At 43.8% G+C, this 13,062-nt stretch overlaps 1 protein-coding gene across 1 annotated transcript in view; it reads right to left on the bottom strand.

The window, feature by feature from the left end:
* arhgap23a (Rho GTPase activating protein 23a) overlaps positions 1-12,628 on the bottom strand; it is an 81,013-nt gene extending 68,385 nt beyond the window's left edge. Inside the window, exon 1 of the mRNA XM_075453471.1 lies at positions 12,241-12,628. Within this exon, the coding sequence (XP_075309586.1) occupies positions 12,241-12,249 (9 nt within the window). The 5' untranslated portion in view covers positions 12,250-12,628. The remainder of the gene's footprint in view (positions 1-12,240) is intronic.
* Between the last annotated feature and the right edge of the window lie 434 nt (positions 12,629-13,062).

The raw sequence follows: 13,062 nt of genomic DNA, 5'->3' as shown, positions 1-13,062 counted from the left end.
AATAAGATGCTGATTGATATTGTCTGAGCATCATAATGTGAAATGTGTCCGGTGAAAGCTGTAGTTCAGACTCAGAAGCCAGAGAGCTCGTGAACTCATGTTCGGCTTCTTATTTCTAAGCATGAAAGCCCACAGTACAGGATTGATTGAGACGTGGACGTCAGAGTCACCTGAAGGAGAGGTTTGGATGGAGATGAAGATATGTGAGCGAGTGTTTCTGGCCGCCTGCTGACACGGAGGCTCCCGTGGCGCTCCTTTGAAGGGGTTTGTGAGAAGGTTTAAGGGGGGGGAGAGCGGTGACCCCAGCCCTGTGTGAATTCCAGCCAGAGCTGTAAATTCCCCCTCCCTGTGAGACAGAGGAGCCCTCTTTGTCTGGCCGGACAACTGGCACGAGAGGAGGAAGCAGCTGACCAGCCAGCAGAGACAGGAAGAAAGGTATTGTAGCTGTAAAGCGCAGGAATACAGAAACCTGAGCGACTGGTGAAGAACGGAGCTGGAAGCCTTTGTTGCAACTATTCTAAATATTTTACCCCTCGTCCTGCTTGAACTGATAAGGTTTTTTAAATTCAGATGACTGGATGCTTTCCAGTTATTCCTTGTGTGATGTTAAAGTCTTGGTAAATTAAAGATTAAAGACATTTAATCACCATCCCGGCTAAAAGTAAATCATCTGTACTGTGGATTGATGCTCGCAGATTTTGAGCGTGCGGTACACTTTTCTGGGATTAAACTGCTCGACCGGAGTGATCCATCACAGTCTATGTGAAATTGAGTGCGCCATTAGCGCTAAGTGGCGATCCATTTAGAGTGCAGCTTCATTCACAAAGTGTGTGTGACTTTAACAAACCTGCATTATTACATTCATTATATTCACATGGTTTTTATTCGTATGGGGACAGCACTTTTAGCTTAAACCTGTCCGGAGTCCTTGTTCCTACATGGGCCTTAAAACTGGTAAAAATAATTCCTTTATACCTTCAAAGGGGGGCGGCTGTTGCTGGCAACTATACTGGAGAAAAACTCTACTCTACATCTAGACAAAAAAAAAAAGAAGATAAGGAAGGTTCTCTGACCTGCTAATTAGTTTTCAAACTTATTTAAACCTGGAATACAAGAAAAAAGATGCTAATTGATCCAAAATGACACTCTTTATGCACAGTTTAGAAACGTCCCTCATATTGGCAGATTAATTCTGCTCCTTTTCCTTCTCGTCTTTGCTCCTCCACAGTCTCTCTGTTAACCCACTGACCTATCTTAACTCCTTGCCTCGCCCACTGCTGCATTTCACCGTCCTCTCTGCATGCAGCTGCCTCTCTCATTCCTGACCCAGCAACCACCGGCCTGCAGACGCCGAATCCTCTCAAAATACAGGTTAGAGCTGCAGCTTTGGGTGTTGAAGAGGGCATTAAGCTGGGGAGGTGGGAAGCTGGAGAAAAGGACTAATTTAGGCCACAACACATATTGCAAGCTTAAGACTACCACCGGTTACTGGTTTGCCACATCCCACTGTGTGCACTGGAAAAAATCAAAGTCTTACCAAGTATATTTGTCTCATTTCTAGCCAAAATATCTCATTACACTTAATATCAGACACAACTGCCTAACAAGTACTATTTCAGCCAGATATAGGGACTTGTTTGAAGACAATACATCTGGAATATCTTGTTAAATGAAAAAGTTTTGAAAACAAATTGTTTTGAGTCGGATTTCATATGAAACGAGCTTTTTTTGACATTTGAAGAGGTTTTTAAGCTAATTTCAAGATCACTTTTATCTCAAAAGTCCTAAAGATCACATCTTATTTCAAGAAATCTTGACAAGCTGATTTTCACTAGTTCCATTGGCAGATTTCTTTTGCTTATTTCAAGCAAAAACGTCTTTTATTTGTTGTTTTTCTTACTTATTTTTGGAGGGGCATTTTTTCCAGTCTGTGATACAGTTTCGGATCAACATATCCTCAAAGATAGTATTTTACTGCTGTTCCAAGTTGGTTTGCAGTCAGTCTTATCTTCCTGTACTGGCAGATATGCTATCTCATGTCCAAACATGAACTCCTGAGCCTCGACTTGACTCCTTTCTGGCACAGACTTTTTAACCTTAACACGGAGGGAACTGATTGGTATGTGCCAAACAAAAAGAAGGAAGCACCCAGAGACTAACGGGGATGATAATGGATGTTTGGGTGTCACGGTTTGCACAGTGACCACTTATTCAGCCCGGCGACGTCGCCAGATTGTCTGAATGAATGTGTTCCTCAAAGTTCCAGACACACAGAGAACAGCAACAAGTGAATCACATCCAGGGAACATGCTATAAATGTTCGCTGTTACTATAAATGCCTGGCACACATTCTTCAAAGGACACCCCCACGGGCAGCGCCCCACTCCACCTTTTCTTTTCCCCTAAACCTCCTCCGAGGGGCAGAGAGGGAAAATAAACAGTGTCATGGTTCCAGTAGCAGCTCAGTGGGCTTCCTTCCTGCTGCCCGCCACTTCACAGAGCCGCCTCTTTACCTTTCACAGCTCCACTTCCTGATAAGGGGGGACAATGGAAATCAGCTCTAAGGATGAGATGTGTCTTTGGGAAACAGTTCATCTGATATCAGCGAAAAATATTTACATTAGACATCACTGCTGGTCATTGGTGAGTCAGGTTCATCCTGAAATAACTCACATAAAATGAGAGTGACAAGCAAGTAGACAAGTAAATGTTTCCTTTGTCCTTCAGTGATGCTTCTGGGAAAAGCTCTGATGGAATCACACGTATTCGTAATGATTGGACATTTGGACATTTCAGGGTGAACGCTGCTATTTTTGATGCGTTAGTTATAAGTTAGTTATGTCATTCCATTCAGCTGTGCCGTCTACTTCTACTTTTTACCCCATCAGAAGTGTTGCTATGATACTCAGTGGGGTCACATGGCTCTGAAAAGATCGGATTATTGGCTAAATTACAATCAGACTGAGTTATAAGGGTAATTCTCCTTGGATATATGGCGGTGAATGAATGGGATCAGAGGCACAAAGCGTGTCATACCCCGGTATGATAGGTGGCGCTGTACCCATTCCAGCTGGTGCTAATAGAGCCACTTCCTGTTGACCTCTTCACCACCACCAACAACAACAAACTCAGGCATTGGAGAAAGATGGAGAACGCAGAGCCAGATGAAGCTACGTCCCTCTACATTTGGTCTGTGATGAGCTGCTTGTTGCACAAACTCGATGCCCAACGGAGCATTCTCCATCGCGTTGTTTGTTTCTTTCTGACGGCGACAACAACAGGAATATCGTCTCCTTTGACTTCCGGGTCACGACCCCGGGAAAACATCTGGAGCATGCGCAGAACGCAAAGTCTGATTCACCACGTGCTTCAGCATCTACAAGCAGGTTTAGAGTGACTTTCAACCGAGTTATGTCGGGGTCTTAACCTGATCCGATCCAAGTTATAGTCAGATTAAGGTGTCTACATGCACTTAATAACTCAGTCTGATTGTAATTTAGCCAATTATCCGATCCTTTCAGTGCCATGTAACCCCACTGACTGAGAGTAATGCATTACAACCCAAATTAAAACAGAGACAGTGATGTCATTTTAGTCTGGATGAACAAAGATGAACAGTTTGTCAACAAATGTGTGAGAAAATTCTTTAAAATGTTTTAAACATTCAATAAACAGATGTATTATGGAACTTATCTTTTTGAATGTCCCCCATTGGGGGATGAATAAAGTATTTTTCTATTCTATCTATTCTATTATCTGTGCTTGGGAGCATATATTTGGGAGTCTTTTTTTGTTTTAGGCGCCCTATATCTTCTCTTTACAAGGATATCCAGCCTCATCCCTCTGTATCGCCGCATAGCTTCAACTTTATATGATGCTGCTTTCGCTGTACCTCGCTTTGCTATAAACATCAGATCTCATCATTAGTCAAAAGGTTAACTTAATTTAAGAAATTCATTAGCTAAAATGACCTTACCATTACTCTGTTTAACACACAGCACAGAAGTCGAACTTCTAATGGTGTTCTTTGGTGTCTTAATGGTCAGAAGTTACAAATTCTGATCTGTCATTTGTAGTATCTGCCTTTACAAAACAATAATTAATCAAATAATGTTCTAATAAATAAAGCAACAGTTCAAAGTTAGCAGCCAAAAACATAAAGGAATATGATATGTTTTAACAGCTTGTGATGACAACACATAACTCGCAATGAGACTGTCCCTAAAAAAAAGGATCCGTAGCTAACCAGCTATTCATGGTCAAACAGCAGATCAGGGAAAAATGGAGAATAAAACTAGTATTTTTTTATCTGTTTGATGTGTGGTCTCATCTCTCAGGCCATTTACTGTATGCTCTTTCATGCTATATTAATACACTCCGAGGAATAGCACATACAACCCATTTCAAAAGAGGCAGAGCTTGGGGAAGAAATGGGCAGAATGGAGTTAAATGGGGTTGTTCCCTAAAATGATCTCTGTGGTATTTTGACTTAAAGATGCCACATACATCTCATGAAGATCTCAGGAAATTGTGTTGGTTTGTGAAAAAAGGGCTAATATGTCTCCTTTAAAGAGAGATTGGAAGAGATTTGTATGTATTTCACCCTCTACAATACAGAATATCGGGAAATGTGAAAACCTGGTGACATTTAAAGGGCGAGGGTATAAGTCTGAGCTGGACAATTGTGATCGCTGAGCCTTCAGACGGCCCTGCATCAACAGCTGATAGAACCACATGGGCAGGGGATCACTGTGGGAAAACGAGCAGTACAGGATGAAGTTACATACCACTTAAAGCTTTGTGGCCCAAAACAACCCTTATGTTAACCCTGTCCAGAGGCAGCATTGACTTCTATGGGCTGGGAGGCATCTGGGTTGGACTATCATGCAGTGGAAACGTGTGTTACAGTCAGACCAATCTGTCGTTAAGATTGGTTTTTACTAGAGCTGCAGCGAGGACTATAGCCTCTGTACATGGGGCGCCTGCTCAACCCACTACGCCACGGACCACCCCTGTTTTATTATTTATTTTATTTTGTAAAAGTCTGTTGCTGTCTGCTGCGGAACCGGAAAAGAAAGTAATCTGCGGATCCACCAAACATGGAGAAGGGTACGGAACTTTTACTCGGCCATTTTCATTTTAAAGTTCTTCCAGACGGCGGAGTCGACAGAACCAAAGGCATCTGTAAACTCTGCCAAGTTGAATTGTCTTCTCAGCGTAGTAGTTCCAGTCTAAAATATCACTTAAAGGCAAAACACACAACTGATAGCAGCAAGTCATTCAAGGAAACAGACAGTGGAGCGAGGCTTCTACATAAAAACTACAGAAAGATGCTGATGTTAAAAGTGTGTTTGCACAACAAATGTTATGGCACTTTCATTCATATGGCAGCACATTTAAAATAAAACTAAATGCTAAAAGCTATACACTACTTTTGGATTCGTTTTGGGATTTTGCGTAAAAATGCGATTAATCGTGATTAATCAGGGAAATCATGTGATTAATTAGATTAAACATTTTAATCGTTGCCCAGGCCTAGTTTTTACGCAGCAACAAGTGGTAACGAGCCCAAAAGCCAGACTCTGTAATGGCAGCATCGGTACAGAAAGGTTCACTGAGAGGCGTCCGTACAGTTGTCTTTAAATGAGACTACATTCTGCAGAGATTACAAAGCATGGCTGAGGAAGAGCAGGCACTGACTGGCACTGACTGGTCTGCCTGTAGTGCTTACTCGTACCCAAAAGAGAAACTGCGGAGGACTTGGAAACAAAAGGTGTGACAACGATTACGTACGGTTGTATAACTTCTGACATGTTTCCAGGAAGAATAGGAACAATAACACCTGAAAGGCTTCATCATTCGGTGTCCTCCATGATGTCACAGAGTGGTAAAAGCTCGACTGTCTCAAGGGACTGAAATGCAAACGTGAAAGTATACTAACAAACTGATTAAAGAAAAGGAATAAAAGTCAATCTAAAACACTGCAGCAGTTGTGGCTGTTTAATTTCATAATTCAGTCTATAGACCTCATTAATATTCACGGATCCTCTCATAACGGGAAAAATCTTCTTAAGATTTTAATAAGGGGGGCCGTACGCGACACAAGCTTTAAGCCACACCTCTGATAGTATATACAGTAAACTGAGTAATCCCGTTCGTCTGCGGGGATCATATCCTAATCCCAGCGTTTCTCCGGCCTTAAAACTGAGAGATAAGTTTGTCTAGACATGGCTTTAAAACAGGGTGTTCTCCTTCTGGAGGAACGGAGGCTGGAGGAAAGGAATGCTTTGATAGATTTGAACCTTCTCCAAAGTCAGAAAGTTTGGTTCACACATATTAAATGCTCCTGTCACTCTCATGAAAAGGTAGATTTCTATCGTAGACTTCATACCCGAGCTGCTCCCCTTTAAAACCTCTGAATAACTTCCAAAGGAAAGACGACACTCAAAGAAACATGTTTTTAAGAAGAAAAATACAGATCGACGCATTAATTTGACAAGATTCTGTCATTCTTGTAACTAAAAATCATAGAAAAGTCCAATAAATCTCTGAATAGCTTTATTTCTGAGACACAAAAAGGAGTTTTTGTCAAGAAAATGTTATTTTTTGCCTTTTTTATACTCTTTTCTATGAGGTTGAGAAACCAGAGAGGATTATACGTTTTGTGGAATTATCTCTAAATGTGCATTGTTATCTCGGGTTAAAGGCAATATAAGTAATCATCTTTCTATTACAGTATGAATCCTGTAAAACGATGACCATCTGTTCCTTTGCCGCTCGCAGCACAGATTTCCTGACACAGATAATCCTCAATCCTGCTGAAAAAGATCAAATCGAGCCACAGTTGCATCTGGATGCCACAAGGGGGCTCAGTGGGGAATGAAATATTAAGTTGAGCTGTGACGTAGTTTAGATGTTGGCAGCTTACGTTTCATACACATCAACAGGATTAAACCAGATTTATATTGTGAAGTATGAGCAGCATATTAGGGGGCAGAATTATCCGATGCAAAAGAGACTTAATGACAGAAAAAGATGGAACAAAACAATGTGATGATGCAAAAATAGGCCAAGAGGTCAGTGGCACATGAAGCCCAGCGCATCACTGACACACAGCTGAGATGCTTGCTAACAGGAGGGCCTATCAGAGGACAGTTTGCTGATCAAAGTAATGAAACCGCAGCTGCACAGCTGCTCATTACGCGCTCACATCCTCACACAGCACCTGGATGCTGTCGCTAGGAGCTCTGAGACTCAAGGAGGGAGAGACTGAAACAGCAACGCCAGGAGACAGAAACAGATTGTTGGGATTGTGGGTTTAAGGTTCCCAAACATGTCAATCAGACTGCAGCGGACTGCAGACTGACCCATTAGGGTGATTTGGACTGAAACGGGCTCCTAATTGGCCGGCTGCCTCGTGCTGCTGATAAACCTCAGCCCTCTGTTTTGTCCTGTTTATCCCTGCTCATCCCGTGTCATCGTTCCACATATCCCTGACATAGTTCCAACTGATGCAAAGAGCGACTGACAGGAGGGGCTTTAAGCACGCAGGCTGACCTCTGACCCCTGCGGGGGAAACGCCCCCCCCTCCTCCTCCACCCTCACCATCTGCGGGTGCATTGAGGTGGAGGTCCAAAGCAGTTGTCCTGAGCGGAGTAAGAGATGTTTACTTGCAGGAGATGCGTGTCCTAGTTTCTCCTGCGGGACAGTCTGTCCTTTGTCTGCCTGCAGCCATTCTACCAATTGGTTATTGCATGCAAAACAATCCAATAGAGTCTGATACAAGAACACGAACCCATGTGCTGACATTCTTTATGTGCAAATTTTTACTGATAATTCACGTGATGTGCTGAGATGACAAAAAATAACACAATTAAGAGAATCAAGGAGAGAGGATGAATGATTCTGCATTAATGCTTTACAACTATGCACTGGGAAAAAATCTTACCATGTATATTTGTCTTATTTCTAGTCAAAATATCTCATTACACTTAATATAAGACACAACTGCCTACACTGGAAAAAATGCCCCTCCAAAAATAAGTAAAAAAACAACAAATAAAAGACGTTTTTGCTTGAAATAAGCAAAAAAATCTGCCAATGGAACTAGTGAAAATCGGCTTGTCAAGATTTCTTGAAATAAAATGTGATATTTGGGACTTTTGAGTTAAAAGTGATCTTGAAATTAGCTAAAAAAAACATCTTCAAATGAAAAAAAAAAGCTTTTTTCATGTGATATGTGACTCAAAACAAGATGTTTTCAAGACTTTTTCACTTAACAAGATATTCAAGATGTATTGTATTAAAACAAGTCCCTATATCTGGCTGAAATGGTACTTGTTAGGTGTCTTATATTAAGTGTAATGAGATACTCAATGAGAAAAATATACTATTTTTTCCAGTGTAACAAGCACTATTTCAGCCAGATATAGGGACTTGTTTGAAGACAATACATATTGAATATCTTGTTAAATGAAAAAGTCCTGAAAACAAATTGTTTTGAGTCGGATTTCATATGAAACAAGCTTTTTTTTCATTTGAAGAGGTTTTTAAGCTAATTTCAAGATCACTTTTATCTCAAAACTCCCAAATATCACATCTTATTTCAAGATATCTTGACGAGCCGATATTCACTAGTTCCATTGGCAGATTTTTTTGCCTATTTCAAGCAAAAACATCTTGTATTTGTTGTTTTTCTGACTTATTTTTGGAGGGGCATTTCCAGTATGATGTAGTATTTAAACCTGAAACCGATGCCTTTATCTTAATGTAAGACTGTTGAGTGACGTTTCTCTTGCACGGCCGAGCAGCCTGCATACTTTAATCAATTACAGAGACATTTTAATGGTGCCCAGGGTCACTCGCAGAGTCCCACCGGTGTCCCCGGAGACCTCTGAGTGTTTTTCTCACCACACACAAAACCAGCTTAAAAACTTCTCTTCTCAGCTACAGCGTGGTTAATTTTCACCGCGATCGCCGTCTTCTCCCCGGCGCAAAACCAACAATGAGGTCAGAGAGGCTGCGGCGAGCTCTCTGCACGGGTGACAAAACTGACAAACACTTAAACGTGTGTGCTTAATTTCAATTTAGATGCAAATACAAACACAAGGATTTTATCCTTAAGAGGCTCTGAATGTCTACAGCTTTGGACAATAGAGTAAGAAATTCTTAAGAGGCCAAAGTTTGGATGACCAAAGGAAGGGGGCCCCGGGGTGCCATGGGTGGGGCCTCAGATTAGACCACCTGTTCCACGCTCATTCTTTTCCTTTATCCGTCCCTCTCGCACACTTGCCATCTTTCACATTCCCTCTCACTATCTCGTTTGTAACTTAATAAGACCCTTTCTTCCCTAACACACACACACACACACACGGACATACTTTCACTCTCATAAAATATCTCCCTGCATGGCTGTTTCGCTCTGAGCTAATTCTGACTGCATTCCATTTCAGTCACATCTATGGGAAACAGACAAAACAATTTGCAAGATAACTCTGGCTGAGAGCCACAGAAACTCTCACACACACACACGTGCACGCGCACGCGCACACATGTTAAAGTTAGACATGTCGCCTGGTCTCCCAAACCAAGCCTGCAGGGAGTTTTTTGTCCAGACGGGAGCATAAACACACGACCGCGTCACCCGCGTTCACATTAGTTTGGCTCATCCGGGAGATATTAGGGATTCCCTCTGCTGTTCTGACACATTTCAAGCTCAAAGTAGACACAAGAACAATGAAAAAGAAGCGTGCGTAACAGTCCATAACAGTTTTTTACGATCACAGGCTTTTACAGCAGAGAATGCCATTAGCCTGTGATGGATGTGGTTGTGCTGCTCCATGTCCAGAGCCCAAAGTCGCCAGCAGCCCTGCCCTCGTCTGCCTAATGACTATTGATCGCAAAGCTCCAATGATCACAGTTTGACGCTTTAAAAGTCCAAAGGCAAGTGTTCGGCTCTAGAAACTGTTGTAAAGCTGACAGTGTGGCTTCATTCTGATGCAAAGCAATGAATTACAGGTAGCTAGCTCTGAGTAACTTTAAGTAATGAGCTTTTTATTGGTCCCCTCTGGGCCACAGCCCATGTGCCACTGGAAAAAACAAAGTCTTACCAGGTATATTTGTCTCATTTCTAGTCAAAATATAACTGCCTAACAAGTACTATTTCAGCCAGATATAGGGACTTGTTGGAAGACAATACATCTGGAATATCTTGTTAAATGAAAAAGTCTTGAAAACAAATTGTTTTGAGTCGGATTTCATATGAAACAAGCTTTTTTTTTACATTTGAAGAGGTTTTTAAGCTAATTTCAAGATCACTTTTATCTCAAAAGTCCCAAATATCACATCTTATTTCAAGAAATCTTGACAAGCCGATTTTCACTAGTTCCATTGGCAGATTTTTTTGCTTATTTCAAGCAAAAACATCTTGTATTTGTTGTTTTTCTTACTTATTTTTGGAGGTTCATTTTTTCCAGTGTGTGCTTTGCACAGGCAGCTCGAACACAGACCAGAAAAAGGGACAAAGAGGAGCTCAGATAGTGCACGACAGCTAAACTTTAAACTTTCCATGGCTGTAGTAAACACCACATGCCTGTGTTTACATTCACGCAGCACTGTTAGTGCATGTTTGGGCTTCCATCTGACAGTGGAGCGCTGGATGTTTCTCAGGCCCGAAGCAGGAAACACAAAAAGCAGATAAAGCCTCGCAGCCACTTTGCCAAATGACAATAATACGCAGTCACATGTTTAACAGGAAGTGCTATAATCATATTATGTCACATTATGCTCCATCTATTAAAATGACACTGACCCAGCCTCAGCCCTGGGCCGAGGTCTCGCCGTGTCAGCATTTCACAGCCCTGCACAGTTTGATAAATGCTTTTTGTTTCACGGCCAAACTGCAGAGTAAGCCACACCATTTCTGCTCCAACCGGCCCAGATGATGAACTGATACTCTGTGTGAGTGTGTCTGTGCGTAAGACTGAGGTTAAAACCCCACACACACACAACATGTGGCATCTCCGAACACACAGAGACAAGGTTTTCATTTTGGGGAATTTGGTTTTTGGAGATAAATGAAGAACACCAAAAACCGAGCAAAACCCTAAACTCGCACATGCTCTATCCGGCAGGAGTGACATCATCTCCATAGCGGGAGGCTAACCCAGACCTGATCAGGCGGACACATGCATAATTCACCCAAAGGAAGGGCTGGGCCAGGGTGTGTCACCCATGCAACCCCCCCTATTCCGTCCTCCTCTTCATCCCAAACCTGATGCTCGCACCGCTCCGACCTCAGGAGACGGGAGGACGCAAAGCAACAGAGGAGCCGGAGGGAGGGTGAGAAGGGGGGGATGAGGTAATCAATGAGCAAGAGGCACGCTGGCAGAGCAACGAGGGCAATGGAGGGGACTCTCCTCCTCTGAAACATCCGTCATTTCAGCTGGCAGCAGCTACCGGTCCCCAGCTGGGACAAACAGACTGAAACACACACAGAATATGTGAACAAAAACTCCCAAACACAGCGTGGAGTTCAGGTGAGAGCATCCTCTCCGTCTCAGGTCTCAGACTGGTGATGACGCCCCACAAAGGATGTGACATGAGGACACGATGAGAACTTTGAAAGTGATGAAGCTTGAGTTTCAAAACTTAATCACATTTAACTCCTGATTCTATCTATTGTTCTTATTCTTTTTTTTGTTTAAAACTTAAGTCATGCTTTTTTATTTAAAGCACTTTGAATCGCCCTGTAGTTGAATGGTGCTGCACAGAGAAACTTGCCTTGCTGCATGGCACCCCATCCCCTGCCTCCTCCAGCTGCTTCACCACAGCCCCACCCCTGCTTTGGTGCTTTTCTTCCATCTTTCTCTCAGTTGTCGCTCTAACGCTGGGCATCAGGGATAAGCCGGGGATGTTTTGAACGGTGTCATCCCTCCACAGGCCTTACGCTCGCCAGTGGCATCACCTCTGCTGCCCCCCCTGAGTGAGAACCGGCTCGCCGGAGGGCAGCGTAAAACCCAGCAGGGTGAGCAGCATGCGGCGCTGTTTGTTTTTGCCTTGAGGGAGTGGAAAGGGGGATGATGGATGTTATGAATAGACCGGGAGCTGCTGCTGCTGCTGCTCTGAGTGTTTCATGTCAGCGAGGTGTGAATATATACATGAAGCACAAAAAAAGGTGGTGGTCCCCTTCACTTCCCCTTCACTTCCCTCCCTCCCTGCATTCATTCTCTCCATCCTCACCTGGTCCATGATTTCAGCAAGCCTCCTCCCTCCTCCCGTTCCCAGTCATGGCACAAGATCCCCGGCTGCCTCTCTTCTTTCTATTTGTGTCCTTGCTCAGTATTCCCAACAGAAACACAACCCCGCGCGCGTCCTCACGCGGGCGGAGCAGCCTGGCAGCCCACAGCCGCCGCTGCGCCCTGCCGCACAGGCATGATTCCGTCTCCGCCTGTGACAGTCTGACACATCCAACTGGACACGCGTCTCTGGTCCTCTCCTCTGGCGTCTCTTTGTGGCAGCTGGAGGGGGAACTGTGTGGGATCCTCACCTATCTCCTTAATAAGCAGGCAGAGGGAAGAGACTCCCGCTCTCCGTTTTCCTTCTCCAGCTCTTTCACTCTTTCCCTGTGTGCGCTGCCACCCCTCACCTCCCCTCCCCTCTCCTCCCTCCCGCTCTGTCGCCACTTCCCTCCTCTCTTTCCAGCTCCCCTCCCCCTCCTGCTGCAGCCGAAGAGAGCCAGAACGAGCAAATAAGCGCAGCGGAGAGGAGGGCGAAGGGTGGAGATTGGCTGCCAGGGGACCATGTGACCCCTGGCAGGGGACTGTGGGGCCCTCTACCAGCTGTCCAGCTCATGCTTCCCTGCAAACCTCTGTTGCCATTGACAACAGCTGCCTGTGCAACCCACCAACCACCGATCCCCACACAAAGCCATTGGCTGGCAGGATTTATGGAGCCCGCCTCCTATTGTGAGGGGCGCATGTTGCACTCTCAGAAAATAAAGTACAGAATTGTACCTTTAGGGGTACGATGGCTTGTCACAGGGGCAGTACCCTCAGAAGGTAT

This window comes from Odontesthes bonariensis, chromosome 21 (genome assembly GCF_027942865.1).
Source record: "Odontesthes bonariensis isolate fOdoBon6 chromosome 21, fOdoBon6.hap1, whole genome shotgun sequence".
In the NCBI taxonomy this organism is placed as follows: domain Eukaryota; kingdom Metazoa; phylum Chordata; class Actinopteri; order Atheriniformes; family Atherinopsidae; genus Odontesthes; species Odontesthes bonariensis.
Note: the sequence above shows the minus strand (reverse complement) of the source record. Positions and strands in the feature narration are given on the sequence as shown.